The 17,803-nt window shown below is 31.8% G+C and overlaps 1 protein-coding gene across 4 annotated transcripts in view; it reads left to right on the top strand.

The window, feature by feature from the left end:
• The first annotated feature begins 1,986 nt into the window (after positions 1-1,986).
• LOC136024896 (uncharacterized) overlaps positions 1,987-17,803 on the top strand; it is a 69,632-nt gene continuing 53,815 nt past the window's right edge. For 2 of the 4 annotated variants that reach the window (XM_065700438.1, XM_065700435.1), the window contains exons 1-2: positions 2,089-2,215; positions 11,419-11,565. In XM_065700438.1, coding sequence (XP_065556510.1) covers positions 11,424-11,565 — 142 coding nt within the window. In that variant the 5' untranslated portion in view covers positions 2,089-2,215; positions 11,419-11,423. Of the gene's footprint in view, positions 2,012-2,088; positions 2,216-2,343; positions 2,369-11,418; positions 11,566-17,803 lie in introns of those variants that run through there. The other 2 variants (XM_065700437.1, XM_065700436.1) reach the window with 2 other exon arrangements.

Genomic DNA, 17,803 nt, shown 5'->3' with positions numbered 1-17,803 from the left:
ATCACCAAATTGGATCCTACTAGGATTTATCAGATTTGTTTATTTTAATTTCAAGCATAGGTAAGGTGCTGTCTCTGATATTTGACCAAGTTAAAAAAAAATCCTTTAGACCAAAAAGCTTCAAAATAAATTTGTGTCTGATACACAATATAGTTAAATATATGTAATTAAAGGAAAAGCTACCATATTTTTCATCCCTGGGAAATTAGTTTAAAGCCCTGTCCTGATTAGAAGAGGTACCTCACATCAAGTTACTCAAACATAATTCTAAAGGAGCTAGACCATGGTTAAAACGCTAATACTGCACTGATATTTAGTGAATTATACTGCTATTTCACCTTATTTGCATTGTGATGTTAACAATGGGTTTGCAGCTTTAATGTGATGATTGCTTGAAGACAGGATTATCACCGTATTTAGGGCAGATCAATTTTACTTGAAAGAAAATCACTTGGTAAAATTCTAGTTGATTGATTTCTTGCTATCTCAAAAAGGGGTTATGTTAGGAAAATGAAACTTCCAGGGATGCATCTACAGGCTAAAGAATGTCCTGGGAAGGTATTTTGAAGTGCCTACCTCTACTCCTTCTCTCTCTAGAGGGCCCTGACCTTTGATGACCTTCAAAATATGTGTTATAAAAGTGAAATACTGCAAAATAGATCTTCTGCTTGAATAAAGTACAACAAAATTGTTTTCAGCTTCACAACTTTGCTGAATCCAAATTTATAAGGTTTTAAAGATATGCCAATACATTTCCTAAATTTTGAAAAAAAAACAACATTGATATGGCTCAGAATTCTACTCATAACAGGAATTGTATTTTCAGAACTAAAGGCAGAGAAAAAGCAACTGGTAACTAAAAATTAAGATAAATATTGTTTTATCAAAATTTCAATTTTGACAAACCTGTTAAAACTGTCAAACCTGTCATGTAGGCGAATTTCAGGGCTCTCTAGAGGGAAGAGTGGAGGTGGGTACTCTAGAATTCCTTCCCAGGATATACTTTAGCCTGTAGACCCACCCCTGAAAGTTTCATTTTCTTAACCTTACCCCTCTGTGAGATAACAAGAAGTCACTCAACTAGAATATTAACAATCACTTTATTAAACAACTATCAACAACTGCTGATACGTTATCACTCTGCTTAGAGATAACCTTTAGCAGGGCATGAGAAATTTCGTTTTCTCTTTGTTTGAAACAGCTTAATTTTTTTGCTTCAAGAATAACAAAACAAGAAGTCAATGATCATTGTATTTAGCAGTTATCATAAAATTAAAGCTCTATGATCAAAGAACGAGGTGAAGATCTACATACTTAATGATAATAATCTAAAAGCTGCTGATCACAGATGATTATTTTTTTAACTGAGATATTCTTAGCCACTTACATTGGAAGTTTTTTTTATCACACATTTCTGGAATTTGAAATCTCTCTGGAAAAAGACCTTTCTTCCTTATGCTCTGGTCTTCCTTATGCTTGGATATGGATCGCCACTATCTTTCTTTAGTTTCTTCTGAAAAACCTCAGATAAATGCTGCAATTTCGTAGAATCTTTCGTAGGGTTTTTTGACGTCATAACCCTGCGATAATTACAGATGAAATTCTAGTCCGGACTGAGAATTCTTCGAAGAATTCCAGACGGATGCGAAATTAATTCTGCATACTTGAGCTTTCGGACACGCTCATGATGTACAACAAAGCTATTTTCGGTCGTCAGAAGACTGCGAAATTTTGACCGGATGTCAACATTTCGCAAATTGAACTTCCGCCCAAGAGCGTTGCAACGCAGCCTTATTCAAACAACAACAAGAAGTGTGCCTTTAAAGGCAACAAATGATGTTGACCTAATCAAACCCCTTCTAGTGCTTCTTTCAGCCAGGTCATTTAGTGTAATTGAGAAGCACGATGAAGATGATTTAAGGAATTCAGTTGTTACATTAAACAGCTTGAGGCAATCTGCTACAAGTAAAGGAATCGACAAGCAAAGTTCTTGTTTAGAAGTCATGATTAAGTAAGATGTGATTAAAGTTATTAGAGAGAAAAATTCGCTTGGTATATTTTCTGATTAACCCACGAAGATGAGAGCTAAGAAGACGTACCTTTATAATAAGATTTTCATTCTAAATCCTGAAAAGGCCGTCTGCTCAATAAGAAGAAGAAGATGAAAACGGAATTATTAAATTCCGTTTTTGAATATTAAAATTACAACACTGTGGTAGGTCCTTTAAATTAACACTTAGGGTACTATAAGAATGGAAATAATGCAAACAATAAATAAAAAACAGTTTGGTATATATTTATCCAGGGTTCAAATTTATGCAGCCACATGGGTTTGTCATTGTTTGAATAGCCTACTGAAAGGTCTAAGGTAAAATAAAAGATCTGAACTAGTTTTTGTCAGTGGTTAGTTTAAAACTTACAGCCATATGCATTTTGGCCAGAGAACAACAACATTCAAAGGAATACTTTCAAACTGGCTTCAGGAAACACCACTCATCAACAGATGCTTTCATATTGTTAACAAATGCAATAAATGAATCCCTATAAAAAATAATGTCCTAACTGCTGCATTCCTAGACTTTGAAGGAGTATATGACAATGTTGACCACAAGATTCTTTTAGTTAAACTTGCAAATTTTGGACTAACCCTCAAACTTGTATCCTTCATAGAAAACCAAAGTTTGGTAAAATTCTAGTTAATTGACTTCTTGCTATCTCAGAAAGGGTTTAGGTCTGGAAAATGAAACTTTCAGGGATGAATCTAGAGACTAAAGTATGTCCTGGGAAGGTATTTTGAAGCAACTACCTCTACTCCTCTCTCTAGAGGGCCCTGACCTTTGATGACCTTTAAAAATATGTGTGTTATAAAAGCAAAACCATACAAAATAGATCTTCTGCTTATTTGAAGTACAACATAATTGTTTTCAGCTTCATAACTTTGCTCAATTCCATTTCATAAGGTTTTAAAGATATGCAAATACATTTCCTAAATTTTGAAAAAAAACATTGATGTGGCTCAAAATTCTACTCAAATAACAGGAATTGCATTTTCAGAACTAAAGGCAGAGAAAAAGCAACTGGTAACTGAAAATTAAGGTAAAATGTTGTTTTGTCAAAATTTCAATTGGTATAGACCTGTCATGTAGGCAAATTTCAGGGCCCTCTAGAGAGAGGAGTGGAGCTGGGTACTTCAAAATACCTTCCTGGGATATACTTTAGCCTGTAGACTTATCCCTGAAAGTTTCGTTTTCCTAACCTAACCCCTTTCCAAAATAACCAAAAGTCAATAAACTAGAATTTTACCATATTTTTTTTTATAGAATACAATTCTACTATCAAGACTAAGCACAACAACAATTGAACTACTATTCCTGAATAAGTCACAGATTTCATTTTTTTCTCAGTAGGTAATTTTCTTACATACAAGTTTCTAAGCTTTTGATTAAATCCTAATTTGTTACTTTTTGCTATCTTGGAAATGGGCTAGGTTAAGAAAAGGAAACTTTAAGTGGTAGATCTGCAGTTGACTATATAATTTAGTTAGGATGTAAGTGAAAATGTGATTTGATGCCTTTTTTTATGCTCTGTCATAATTTAGTAATTTCTTCTAGGGCAAACTATGTTTTGAGACCTGAAAGGTATTTATATGAATTATAAAAGAATATAAAAAAAGTATCAAATGATGTTTTCACTTTCATCTGAGCTAAATTTGTAAATATATGACTGTTCATAGCATTGACTAACCAATAAAGTGAACATACCACATGATGCCTTTTTTTATGCTCTTTATAAATATAATAATCACTTCTATTGCACATTCAAATTTAAGAACTTTTTCAGCTCTTGAAAATGACAAATTTTCAATTAAAGTGTGAGTTATTGGTTGTTTTCCAACAAAATAATACTAAATTTTCTCAGTGCTGTTTTCTTGGTCATTTTTGACAAAACAATACTTAAATTTCTCAGTGCCAAAATTATTTATAAAAAGGTTAGTTTAGGCTGGGTTAGGTCTAAAAGTGCTTAAATCTAAATTTACAATATAAGCAATTATTATATTCATAAAGAGCATTAAAAAAGGCATTGAGTGATGTTCACTTTATTGGTAAGTCAATACTATGAACAAGCAAATATATACCACTAAATTATATGGCCCATTGCAAATTTACCATGAACTTTACCTATCAACCCCTCCTCCAAATGTGGAAATATATACCCTGCATTAGAATAGTCTATATCCTGAATTGTTGACAGCAAAGTTTTGGATCTTCAAGATTCAGTGCTTTTTTTTACATCAATTGAAAAACAAACAGTTAAATTGAAATGGTAGGAAAACAGTGTATATTTCAGTTGCATGATAAATCATATTTGAATTTTATAAACAAATATTTTTGGAATATTTATTCCAACAACTTATTTATAAACTAATCATATGTTTTTTAACCACTTTTCAATTGCTTTACTAATGTTGATAACTTCTTTGTGTGGTTACAAAATGAAGTACCTTTGGGGTCCCTGTAAGGCCTCTAAGTGCAATTAGCCCAAGAAGCAATTACTCAATTATGAAAGAACATATAAAAAGGGATCAAATGAAATTTTCACTTTCATCCTCCTAGCTACAAGTTTACACTTTCAGTAATCAATCCAAGGCCAAAAACATGCTCTTGAAAGGTACTTCCAAGCTTCTCTGTTAACCCTCTTCTGATTTTTAAGTCTTAGAAATTTTCCTACTTGAAAGGCTCATAGGCTACCAATTGAAAATTTGACAAAACAAAATTTGACCATAATTGTCTGTTATCAGTTTCTTTTTCTCTAGTTTTTGTTCTGAAAATGTTTACCCAATATTTTACTGTTCATATTATTGACTTATGAATAGAACAAATATACCAATTGATGCCTTTTTTATGTTGTATTAAAATGCAATAATTGCTTCTCTTCAAATTCAAATTTAAGACCTTTTTGAACCCTTGAAAATGACCAGAAAATTTCTAGTTTTTGAGTATAAAAAGCCTTAAACCATGGATTTCAAACTTACTGTTTGATTATAAATCTATTTTTTAAAGTTATATAATCCACAAGCATTGTTCTTTTACAATAAAGTTAGGTAAAATATTGAAAACAATTTCTCCATTTTTTCTCTTTGCCATGTTTATTCTGTTGGCTTTGATATTTTTTTACATATAGGTGAAACAGCAGTTTTTGGACAGCTTAATAGAACAAGAAGAAAATCTCGCAGATTTATTTGGATTTTTTTTTAATGAACTTAATGTTAACAAATTAATGATTGTGAATTATACAACTTTTACAAAATGGACTTATAATGAAATAGTAAGTTTGAAACAAATGCTTTAACTCATTTTTATATCTAAATGTTTCTTTCAAGGATTTTAAAAAATTGAATTTGAAATAAAAAAGAATTAGTATATTCAGAAACAGTATAAAAAAGCATTTAGTGGTATGTTCAATTTATTTGTAGGTCAATAATATGAACAATGAAGTACTTAAATAGAACAGTGAAGTACCAAATATTGGACCATATGAATGTTTTGTTCCTAAATTTAGGAAATGTATTTGCAGATATTTGAAACTTCATAAATTAGTATTGAGCAAAGCTGTGAAGCTGAAAACTGTTTTCTTGTACTTTATTTAAGCAGAAGATCTATTTTGCAAGGTTTCATTTTGATAACACAAAGACTTTTAAAGGTCATCTAAGGTCTGTGTCCTTTAGAAGGAGAGGGAGTGGAGTTAGGTACTTAAAAATACCTTCCCAGGTCATACTTGTGTGTAGCTGAAACCCATCCCTGACGCTTCCATTTTTCTAACCTAACCCCTATTCAAGATGACAAAAACCAGCTAAACTATAATTTTACCAAACTTAAGTTACTATGGGTTGTTTTGAGCCCTTTAAGGGCTCACAGCATAATTCATCCCAACAGCAAATATTGAATTATGAAATTGTATGAAAAAAGCCTTCACATGATATGTTCATTTTCATTCTAGCTAGATTATGTTGTAAATTACAAATTTAATAAGGATTTTTATAATGAGTACAAATAAACTGCTAATAACTTATTTATATTACTATGACTTAAAAGTATTTACTATATTTACAAAAGAGTTGGCTACGGTACCAATTTATTTGCTGTTCAAATCTTTTCCCAAATACAATGGTTACTGCTGTGACAGTTCCAAATGTGGACCCCTAAAAGAGTCCAATATACTCCTAGTAGATATACAAATCCTGATAATCGTATTAAAATATTTCTTCCATATAAATAAACACTAAATTGTCTAATTAACATAATGTGGTGATAACTTTTAGAATCAGAATTTCATAATTTCATCCTGTATCTTAATGCAAGATTCATTTTTGTCAGAAAAGAACTCCCCCTCCCTAATTTTGAAATATAGCTTATAAACTGAAATGTTTGTTTGCTAGCCTGTATCCAGGGGGAATAGGAGGTTTAAACCCTTCCTAATATTTTTGTCTGACTTGTAAAACAATAAAAAAAATGCATGTAAAGAAATTTTTATACGGCTCTAGAAACTTTGAAGGGGTTTTGTAAACTGCATCCTCCCCTTAAAAAATACCCTCCCTCAAAACAAAATCCTGGATACAGCCCTGCGTGTATACAATTAATTCAACATTATTTTGAGAAATTGTTGAATCATTTTTGGCATAATTGCACAGCTTAGGCTTTTGAGGAGATTACATAAAAAAAACTAGTTTTTTAACTGAAAGTAAGGAGCGACATTAAAACTTAAAACGAACAGAAATTACTCCGTACATGAAATGGATTGTCCCCTCCGAGATCCCTCGCTCTTTACGCTAAAGCTTTTAATTGTTTTAAAAAGCAGAATTGTGGCAAAGAGTCAAACTTTAGCGTAAAGAGCGAGGGATTGCGGAGGGGACAATCCATTTCATATACGGAGTAATTTCTGTTCGTTTTAAGTTTTAATGTCGCTCCTTACTTTCAGTTAAAACAACTAGTTTTTTTATGTAATTTCTGAACGTTTTTGAATTAATGCATGTTTGATTTTGACTCTCCACACGTTAACTATTCAAATGAAATTTGCATATTAATTCCTTTTTTGGCTAAATGGCTTTCTCTTAGTTTTGATCATACAATTTTGAGAAATATGGGATGGGGAAGGAGGCCTATTTGCCTTGCAATTTTTCGGTTACATAAAAAGGCAACTATTAATTTTAATTTTAACAATTTTTTTTTTTAGCAAAAAATATACGTAACTTTAGAATTAACTTACATAACAAACTTTTATATTTTTTAGTTTTTATTATGTATATGAGGGGGTTTGTACCCTCGTTAATACCTCCTTCTTTACACTAAATCGTAAGTTTTGTCCCATTTCTTTAAGAGTGACCCCTGAATCAGAAAGGCCGTAGAATAAATAGTTGAAATTACTAAAAATACTTTAGCATAAAGAGCAAGGTATTTATCTCCTTCTAAATACCTCGCTCTTTATGATAAAGTATTTTTAGAACCCATCATATGCGTAATAATCTCTGTTCGTTTTAAGTTTCAATGCTACTTCTTCCTTTCATTTGAAAAAACGTTTTCATGTTTATTTTTCATTGTTTTCTTATAGTAATGCTAGAGAATCCTGCGCCCTTTTCATTGAATTTTTCTTCCCCCATGACAGATTCCTCCAAGGAAAGATCCTCCAACATAGCCCCCTCTCCTCAGCCCCACCCCCAAACAAAATAAAATCCCCCTGAAAGCGTCTGTACACTTCCCAATAACCATTACTATATGTAAACACTGGTCAAAGTTTGTAACTTGCAGCCCCTCTCCCAGGGATTGTGGGGGAGTAAGTCATCCCCAAAGACATAGTTATTATGGTTTTCGACTATGCTGAACAAAATGGCTATCTCAAAATTTTGATCTGTTGACTTTGGGAAAAAAATGAGCATGGGAGGGGGCCTAGATGCCCTCCAATTTTTTTGGTCACTTAAAAGGGCACTAGAACTTTTCATTTCCGTTAGAATGACCCCTTTTGCGACATTCTAGGACTACTTTGTCGATACGATGACCCCTGGAAAAAAACCAAAAAAAAAACAAACCAACAAATAAACACGCACCCGTGATTAGTCTTCTGGCAAAAAATACAAAATTCCACATTTTTGTAGATAGGAGCTTGAAACTTCTACAGTAGGGTTCTCTGATACGCTGAATCTGATGGTGTCATTTTTGCTAAGATCCTACAACTTTTAGGGGGTGTTTCCCCCTATTTTCCTAAATAAGGCAAATTTTCTCAGGCTCTTAACTTTTGATGGGTAAGACTAAACTTGATGAAACTTATATAATTAAAATCAGCATTAAAATGCGATTCTTTCGATGTAGCTATTGATATCAAAATTCAATTTTTTAGAGTTTTGGTTACTATTGAGCCCGGTCGCTCCTTACTACAGTTCGTTACCACAAACTGTTTGAAAACACTATAAAAATCAGAAGAAACTTAAAAACGTTTAAAACACTTATCATTTATTCACTTTACTTTTCACCCTCTCCCCTTAATGTGCAAATAAATGGACTAAATGCTATGTTTCCCATTTATATTTTTTTCTAGATTTTGTCCATATTGCTTCTTTGCTTTGAAATCTATTTGAACAAAAGGGTTTTGTAATCAAGAAGTGAAAAATAGATATAAAATATACAATTTTGCTATTATTTACACATCAAAGGAGGGGGGGGGGAATAAAGTAAATTGGATCTTCTTTAGAAATAATATAAGTAAATACTTTCAGTTTTTTTCCTACTATTATATTCCTTATTTTATGCTCTTTCTGAATAATATGGTTGCTCTTCTGACACTGCACACTGCATCTCTGGTGGTTCTATATATAGCTATTGGCCTGGAATATATGAAAAGTAAACAGTAAATCAGTGAAATTCTTACTTTATAATATTCAGCATGTTTCTTTTAATCAAGTCATCATGGTTCCATTAATTGTTTTTGCACATTTCAAATAACATTTGTGTCAAATAATTGTATTAAATTCTGTTGATGTATTGTTTTCATCTGGTTTGGAAGGCAAGAAATCTGGTTAACAAATAGAATATGTTTGAATTGTTAGAAAAACCAACGTAGTATCTCAAAAAAGCATATCTCTGTATTTATTGCTAGTGTCTTGCCATTAAGTATGGTCAACCACACAAAACTTACTAGACATTGTTTGTTGTGTAACATTTTTTTTATAATATACTATCAATATTTACAAGATCGGATAACTGACATAGGGTAGGAACTGAGTTAACATACAACATGATACCTTTGATACCTTTTTATTGTTGTTAAAAAAGATTTTGATAAGTAACCATTATCCAGGTTGGTTAACTGACCAGACTTTTTTGAAAAGAAAAAAAACATTTCTAGAATTTTCTGACAATATTTTGGAAACAACAGAAAAAAAGATATTTTTTGTTCTCTACCATATGTTCCAGGGTTGAGTGAAAAACTTAAAAGAATTTTACAAAATAAGGGCTTAAATGTAGCTTTAAGAGGTAGTAATACTTTGGCTTGTCTTTTAAATTCTAGAAAGGATCAAACTTCTGTAGAGCAACAAACTGGGGCTTATAAAATCCCATGTACTTGTTGAAGCTCTTATGTGGGGCTCACTAACTAGAATTTAAAAATGAGATTGCTACAACATCATAATTCTATTTCATTGTCTTTAAAGCAAAATCCCAAGCCTGAAGATTTCACGTCAACCCTTTTGGAACATATCTATAATTATCCAAACCATTTTATTTTGTTTGAAAATGTTTCTTTGATTCTAGGGACCAAGGTTTAAAGCAAATTTTCAGGGAAACAATCAAAATTAAAAAAATTTTATTCAAGAATAATTCCATAAACAGAGATACAGGTGAATTTGGATTGAACTCAATTTATGATAATTTACTGAGGTCAAATAAAGTAAATATCACCTCACCTAAGAGCTATGACCTCTGTCCACGTAATATGTCAGATAAATCTAATGAACCGGAACCAAAAAGGTCAAACAGATTTGCTTCTGCTGTTGTTTTGAAAAAAAAGAGCAATAAACTATATGTAATTAGTTTATTAGGTATAAATTTTGTTTATTTTTATTCATTTCTTTTAGTTTTACTGCTGATGATGAACACTGTATATGTGTTCGAAATATTTAGCTAAATAATTTTATATCTGTTCATTGTCAATTAAATGGTTTCATCCCTTTTTTGAACTGTTTTACTTTTGTTTGATTCTTGTTTTTAGAAACAGAATTAAAAAGGGATTGATTATGATAGAGTGGGGTGACTTGAAACCACTTTTTGCATTTTAAACTATATATGGCTAAATATTTTCAGTAACTCATTTGTTTTTCTTTATTTTGGTGAGTCCTAACCTTCAGTACAAAAATATGAATTTTTTTTTTTTATTCAACCTCAAGTGGTAAAACGAATATATAGTGTCAAGACTCAGTTAGTGCCAAATATGTAAAACAAAACCCAAACATTTCTTGAAAGGTTCAAAAATAAAAAATGGTGCTTAAGCAACTGTACTTACTTAATTGAAGAAAATTGTTTTAAATTTTGGTTGGAAAATCCAATTATCATAAAGTCAATCATTGATTGATGTTTTAAAATAGTCCATGTTTTTGCTTCTAAAGAAACAAGAAAATATCATAAATTTTTGTCAGCAGCACTAGTAAGTTCCATTACTTAAATTAATGTCAAATGTAAACTATTTACAAACACAGTAAAAGATATTTGTTGATCTTATACTTGTTCTGTTATATAAGTATAACAGAGCAAATATAACGGGAATAGCTTAAGTACCTTGGGCATATATTAACTTTGGGGGTGCAAGGACTTTTAAAAAGTTTCTGACTTGTTACACTACCTACATTACCTTACTTCCAATCACTTACAATGTCTGGGACCACTCATAGCTATTCAAAACACTGCCTGTCAGTTATAAGGACAGAATATATAGTGGTTTCTAGTCACCCCCCTACAACATGACAATTGGTTAGATTTACTTGAAGTAATTACCAGTTTATCAGATAAAGGGAAATACATGATAGTTTCATGGTCCCTAGCCTAATTAATAAAGAAATAAAAAATGGTTTGACCTGTAGAAGTAATAGTCAAGGTTTTACATGCCACTTGAATTAACTTTCAATATTCATTGCTCAAAACAAAATTTTCTGTTATTTTTTTTTCTTGTTCCATATCTTGTTAAAACTTTTTATCAGTAGCCTATCATATAGTAGCCCAAACCTGATCTTTAATCTAAGATGTAGTGGGACTCTCCAGATGCTATAGTTTGGCATTCATGTTAGTGTCTATTTTAGTCAGTTACTGCCTCTGCTTATTGCTAGTAAATTCTACCTTATGTCTTTTTTTTTACACATCATTCAATAACTCTTTATTTCAGAAATCATGGATTCTTTGAAAACTGAAACTGATGAACCCTTGGAAGATGGAAATTTTGCTTATTCATCCAATGATTTGGATGCTCCTAAGGGCAATTCTTGTAGCATGTCCCAGATTTTAGTCAGTTCTTTTACATTGAAGGAGGAAGGTATGACTTGAAAAAGAAAAAGTGCAAAATCCTCATTTGGTTATTTTATGCTTTGATGTCTTTTTTTTATAAAAATGAACCATAAACATAAATTTTGACACACTTTGTTTCAGTCTATATGAAACTTGATGTGATTCTTTCTTTCATGGAATTTTTGTTTTTGTGATGGGATTTTGATATTTAATTGGTGGGAGCAGCTGCCTAATTCTTTTGGTTATATAAATTATTTTATGTTTTTTTATTTATGCTGAATAAAAATTTAGATTTTATTTTTTCTTAATACAGAAAGAATTGTAAATGATCACACTCAATAGAAAAGGTTAAATAATGAATGATTCATTAAATAATAATTAAATTCATTAATAATTCATTAAATTCAGTAAATATGCAGCTGATTATTGCAAGTTTGTCTGTCTAAAAATTACAATGTTTAATAATAATCCCTGTTAAGGCACATATACTTTTTTCTAAAGCATACAAGATCTGTTTAAGTCTCCAAGTATCCAAGATTTTCAAAGTCCATTGTTTAAAACTGCAGGAAAAAACAATTTTGGGTGTAAATTCTTCATTAGTGTTTATTTTAGACTTGGGAGGAGAGGTCTTGCATATTTTTGTAGCATTTTTTATTTTCTTTTGCCTAGACATATCATCAACATTTATAATATTTGGAAACGTTAAGAGGAAAGTTGAACTAAACCAAAACACACTGTGTGCATACAGATTGCTGATTCAGGCGTCAAAGCAATATTTTTTTTTTGATGGGTTGCTGTATCAAGATGATACTTCTGGGGCATCATGAGGGGGGTGTTCAACTGACTAGAAGGCAACATGTACCTGCTACTACTGTTGAAATTATTACTAATACAACACTATTTTTGCTACTACTGAACCTACTACTATCACTACCACTGTGATACTACTACTATTAAGGCTACGTGTGTGAAGGTGAAAATTTGATAGATTGTTTGGGGGGGGGGGAGACTTTGAACAAATCATAACACACCATATATGTACAGGTTGTCAAAAGGATGAGTCTTAAGAATGGATTGGGGTATTAAGTTAGAACATTCAGAGAATGCTATAAGGGGAAGATCAAATGACCAAAAGGCAGTAAGTGTATACTACATAAACTACTTCAACTTACACTACAATTGCAACTACTTGTAATGCTATGAGTATTAACATAAAGAAGTTATAGACAGAGGATCAAAAGGGCACATCAGTAGGGTTTTTTTCTGACCAAGACGCTTTGTATAGAAGGAGTTATTGTAGAAACTTTGAAAGAAGTTCATTCAGTTGGCAATTGAAATTTCTAACGCCTTTTTATGCGTCAAAAGTGATTGGAGGACAACCAACTGCCCTTGCTACAGCCTTCATTTCTCAGGACACATCCTATCAACATTTTTAGATACCTATTTTGTTCAACACTGTTGAAAGGTCCAGTATTTATGTTTTTTGGTAAATCAACCCCTCAGGGCCCTCAGAACAAGAACTATAAATTATACTAGTTGCCCATTATTATTGTCTAAGGCTTTTAAGGAAAGGATGGTCATATAAACTTCGGAGGGTACTCGTTTGGTGGGAGGTCGAAGTTATAGTACCCCATTTAAGCATTAAGAGGGATCGGGCGACTAGCCACCCCCCTCCTCTCCACGTCCTCGTTTTTGTAAATGCATCTGATAGAAATTTTGGTACAACTACTTTGTTCAAAATTGTTCAAAGATCATATAACAAGGCCTTCAGGGCTGAACCCCCCTCCCCTTCTAAGCCTGGGGGTAAGGGTTATAAGTTGGGCCGTAGGGGCATATAAGGTTTTTATGGAAAAGAAGGTCGCATAAACTATCAGGGAGACGCATTTGATTGAAAATTGAAATCTTTAGTCATCTTCTAAGTGTCAAAAGTGTTAGGAGGGCAACTAGCCCCCCTTTTTCTGCCTCTTCTCCCCAAATGTATTTGATCAAAGTCCTGAGTTAGCTATTTTGTTCATGACAGGTCAGAGATTGTATAACAACACCTCTAGGGCTGACAGAACCCCAGGTCTAAGGGTTGTAAGTATTGCCCCAGGAGTATGTAATATTATTATGTAACAGTTGGTCGCATAAACTTCCGATGGGGCTCTTTGGACTGGAAATCACAAGCTCTTCATCTTTTAAGTGTCAAAAGTGTTAGGAGGGCAAATAGCCCCCCTTTTTCTGGCTCTTCTCCCCAAATCTATCTGATCAGAAGTCCTGAGATAGCCATTTTGTTCATGACAGTTCAGAGATTGTATAACAACACCTCTAGGGCTGACAAAACCCCCAGGTGTAAGGGTTGTAAGTAATGCCCCAGGAATATGTAATGTTATTATGTAACAGTTGGTCAAATAACTTCCGATGGGGCTCATTGGAGTGGAAATCGCAAGCTCTAGTCGCATTTTTAAGAGTTAAAACTAATTGGAGAGCATCCAGTCTCCCCCCACCCCAATCTCCATATCAACGACAATCTCATATAGTTTTCGTCAGTGATAAACGCCATTATATATTTCCCACCAAGAGGACCATATCAACGACAACTAGTGGAATACCTCCAACAAAGTTGTGACTTCATCAGAACGAAATATCCATATCCTGGAATCTTTCTTTGTGGGTACTAATAGTACAGAAAATGGGGTGTCTGTGTCACCTAGATCACCCCATCAATTTACATCATTTTCAGTCCATTTTACATCCGTTTAACATCAAATTTCGCGCATTTTGAACATTTTTCATCGAAACATTCAACATGAAAACAGGTCTTTGGAAATCAAATTTTTCTCAGTGTGAATACGGGTTCTAAGTCCACCTAGATCACCGCATCAGTTTAGGCTATTTTGATTGAGTTCATACCTTTCTAAATAAAGATTTCCGGCATTTTTACAATTTAACATCCTGAGCTTTAAGAACAAAACAGGTCTTGTGAAATAACAATTTGATTAATTTGTGATATATGTGTTTAATTATATTCCATTTTTCCTATACTACCGATATAATGTAATAATTTAATATTTAGTGGATAGTTCAATATCTAAATAATTTATTTTATCTTTATTTTTTCTTTCAATAGCCTTTAAAATCATACCTTTATGTAATTTTTAAATTTCTTTTCAAAGTCGTCTGCTTTAGAATCAAAACGCTTTGGTGTAAACAGATGAACCATTTCACGTCTAAAATCAATAATGATAATGATTTTCTTCCCATATTTAGTTGTAACGCATTACATTCCTTTAATCATATATTCCACTCAGATGGCTAGTCTTCTTTCCTAACAATTCGACTATATTTATTTTAAATTTTCATTTTGCTTAAAAGTTCCTCCATTTATTAGCTGTTAATTTCATTAAACAAATTTTCTGAATCAGAAAAAGTTTTTCTTTTAATCATCGTTGCTTTTTTCCCAAGAATTATTAAAGAATTCAAGAAAGAAATCCAAACACGCGTCAGGACCTTGTCATATGAAACACAAAAAGATCGTATAAAATCTCCTTACAGGTCAGCATGGCTGAGCTGGTAAAGCTATTGACTGATCATTGGTTGCGATCCAAAGTTCGACTCTCACTATTACCTCTTGTAGCTGTTGATGATGTCAATACGTTTGGGCCACTGGCCCAGACCAAGGAGTAAGAAGCATTCAGCTTCCCTCTAAGTAAAAAAACCTGCGAGGTTTATCTCAGAAACCGGGCTGACGTGAGATCACCAACCCAAAAAAATGGATAACAGCCTGGGGTAGAGTTTTTAAAAAAGTTTTGAATTTTATTTCTACTAGTTTATCTTTTGAAAAACGTAAAGAAATATTGAATCCAATAATTTCAAAGTATTATTGGAATCCAACATTTTAAAGTATTGTTCGAATGAATATTTGGATCACTTAACAAAAGAATTTTGTTTACCATACATAATAATTCGTCTATTTTATTATTTTTTTTATTTTGGGATTTCGGCCTTTTTGGTTTTTATCAATAAAACTATTTCATAAATTAATAACGAAATAATGAGGAAATAACATAAATATTTAACCATTCTTTTGCTGTACATAGTTTTTCCGAATGGAATAAAGACTGAATCTTCGAGAAACTTGCAAGAAATTGCTGTGTCATTTTTTGTGTGTGCACAGAAATAAGCTATAAATGCCATCTTTGTTTGAACTTTGAAAAGAAACAATATGATTATTTTAATGATAGGCAGAAGCGAATAGAAAATGAGCACAGATAGAGTGATTAAAGAACCAAGCAATATTAACGGGTGGAAAGTAAGAGGGTTTTATTTATGTGTTAAACTTTAAAAACTTTACGCAATATTTATAACAATTAATTTAGCTTGTTTCGTATATTTTTTACGAGGAAAAAACTGTAATATTTTGCGTGATTCATTTTCTCGTTTAATTATTCCTTCATTAATCAATTCACCTTATTTTTACATAGCAAACAATTCTAAATAGAATGAATAAGCAGTTTTATGCTCAGCCTTTCTTTCTACTAATCTTTAATATTATCAAGAATTTCTATCATAGCTTTCCCAAGACCTAAAGAAGTTCCACGTTTTTCGGAGCTTCATCAACCACTTCTGATCCAGATCCAACAATTTTGCGTGTACCTGATAATTTTCAACTTCGACCTTTCGGTAAAGTCCCGGGTAATGTTAAATCTTCATCTTAACTCTTTGAAGAATCAGTAATTTATCAACAATTTTCTTTCCAGCAGATGTACCTAATGCAGCTGCACCACTTGTTACAGCAGCTGCTAATGGTATTAAAAATAGAAGTAAACCACCATTTTAAATTAATTTACGATACAATATAATTATATAGACAACTTTATTCTTTAGTTTTCCTTGCTCACTTTGTTTTCTTTTAAGGAATAATTTAACAGGTTCTTTACCAACAATAATGTTTAAATTCGCATTTGGCTCTTTCTATTTTTCTTAAAACGTCTATTTATTTTTACTTTTTGAAGAGGGGATAAATGAATTGAATTGATTTCAAATTTACTCGCACTTTACATTTTTGTTTTGGACCGAAACACGTTTTCTTTTTTTGTTTTTGAAATTTTGATGAAGAAATTGTATACTCTTCGATTTATTAGAGAATTATTTTTATAGATAAAATTCCAAGGTAAATATTTTTGCAATACTTTTTAAAAAAATTAAAAGGGTTGATTTTTACTTCAACCATCTTTTCATTCTCTTTTAAAATGCATCGTCGGGATCTTTTTTAAGTATATTTATTATAACATTTTCAAAATTGTTTAAACATTCAGATAACTGCATAAAGCACTTCGAGTATACTAATTAAGTTGAAAAATTAACTATGTTTGAACCTTCTTTGGGTTTACAATATTTCTAATTCTTCCGTTGTGTGAATTAATATCTTCTTTTGTTACTTTTTAGGTATTTTTTACTAATGGTCTTTTGTCATCAACTCTAATCAATATGATTGATGATTGATGATTCAATGTGATGATAGATGAATTTTAGTTAATCCATTAATATCCTCGCTTAAATCCTGATTTGTAAGAATTTGTCTGTTAACAACTTCACCTTTGAAATTGTTTAAAATAATTTTCACACTTGTAAATCATACCATCTTTCTCTCATTTTGTCTCATAAAGATTGCCATCATCATCGAGTAATCTGCTTTCATTAATGGTATACTTACTATATTTACTTCCTAAGCTTTCAAACTTGTTCATTTAGTGTACGCTAATTTTAGTAAGCGAATATCCAAGTTCTATCTGTACTTGGTAGATTCGTCATTTGTTTTCAAATCAATTAGTAAAAATCACCGATTCTTTGTTGTTTCATTAAAGCAGACGATAAATTTTTCTTGTTTCAAGTTAGATGCATGGTTTCATCTGATTTTAATAATTTCTTTTGGATTACGACACTTGAAAAATGCTCTACAGTTACAGTTTAATCATATAGTTTTAGGTATATCAAAATAGCTCTGAGAAATATAGATTATTGATTTATTTCGTTTTCCACCTCTCATGAATAAATCTTCAGTTTTATCCTGATCCTTCTATGTTACAAAATCGTCAAAGGTAACTAAATTTTGACACTTGGATCCAATGCTCTACAGTTACAGTTTAATCATATAGTTTTAGGTATATCAAAATAGCTCTGAGAAATATAGATTATTGATTTATTTCGTTTTCCACCTCTCATGAATAAATCTTCAGTTTTATCCTGATCCTTTTATGTTACAAAATCGTCAAAGGTAACTAAAT

The sequence above is a fragment of the Artemia franciscana genome, chromosome 3 (assembly GCF_032884065.1).
Source record: "Artemia franciscana chromosome 3, ASM3288406v1, whole genome shotgun sequence".
Lineage (NCBI taxonomy): Eukaryota > Metazoa > Arthropoda > Branchiopoda > Anostraca > Artemiidae > Artemia > Artemia franciscana.
The sequence above is the reverse complement of the archived record's forward strand: the minus strand, read 5'-3'. Positions and strand labels throughout refer to the sequence as shown.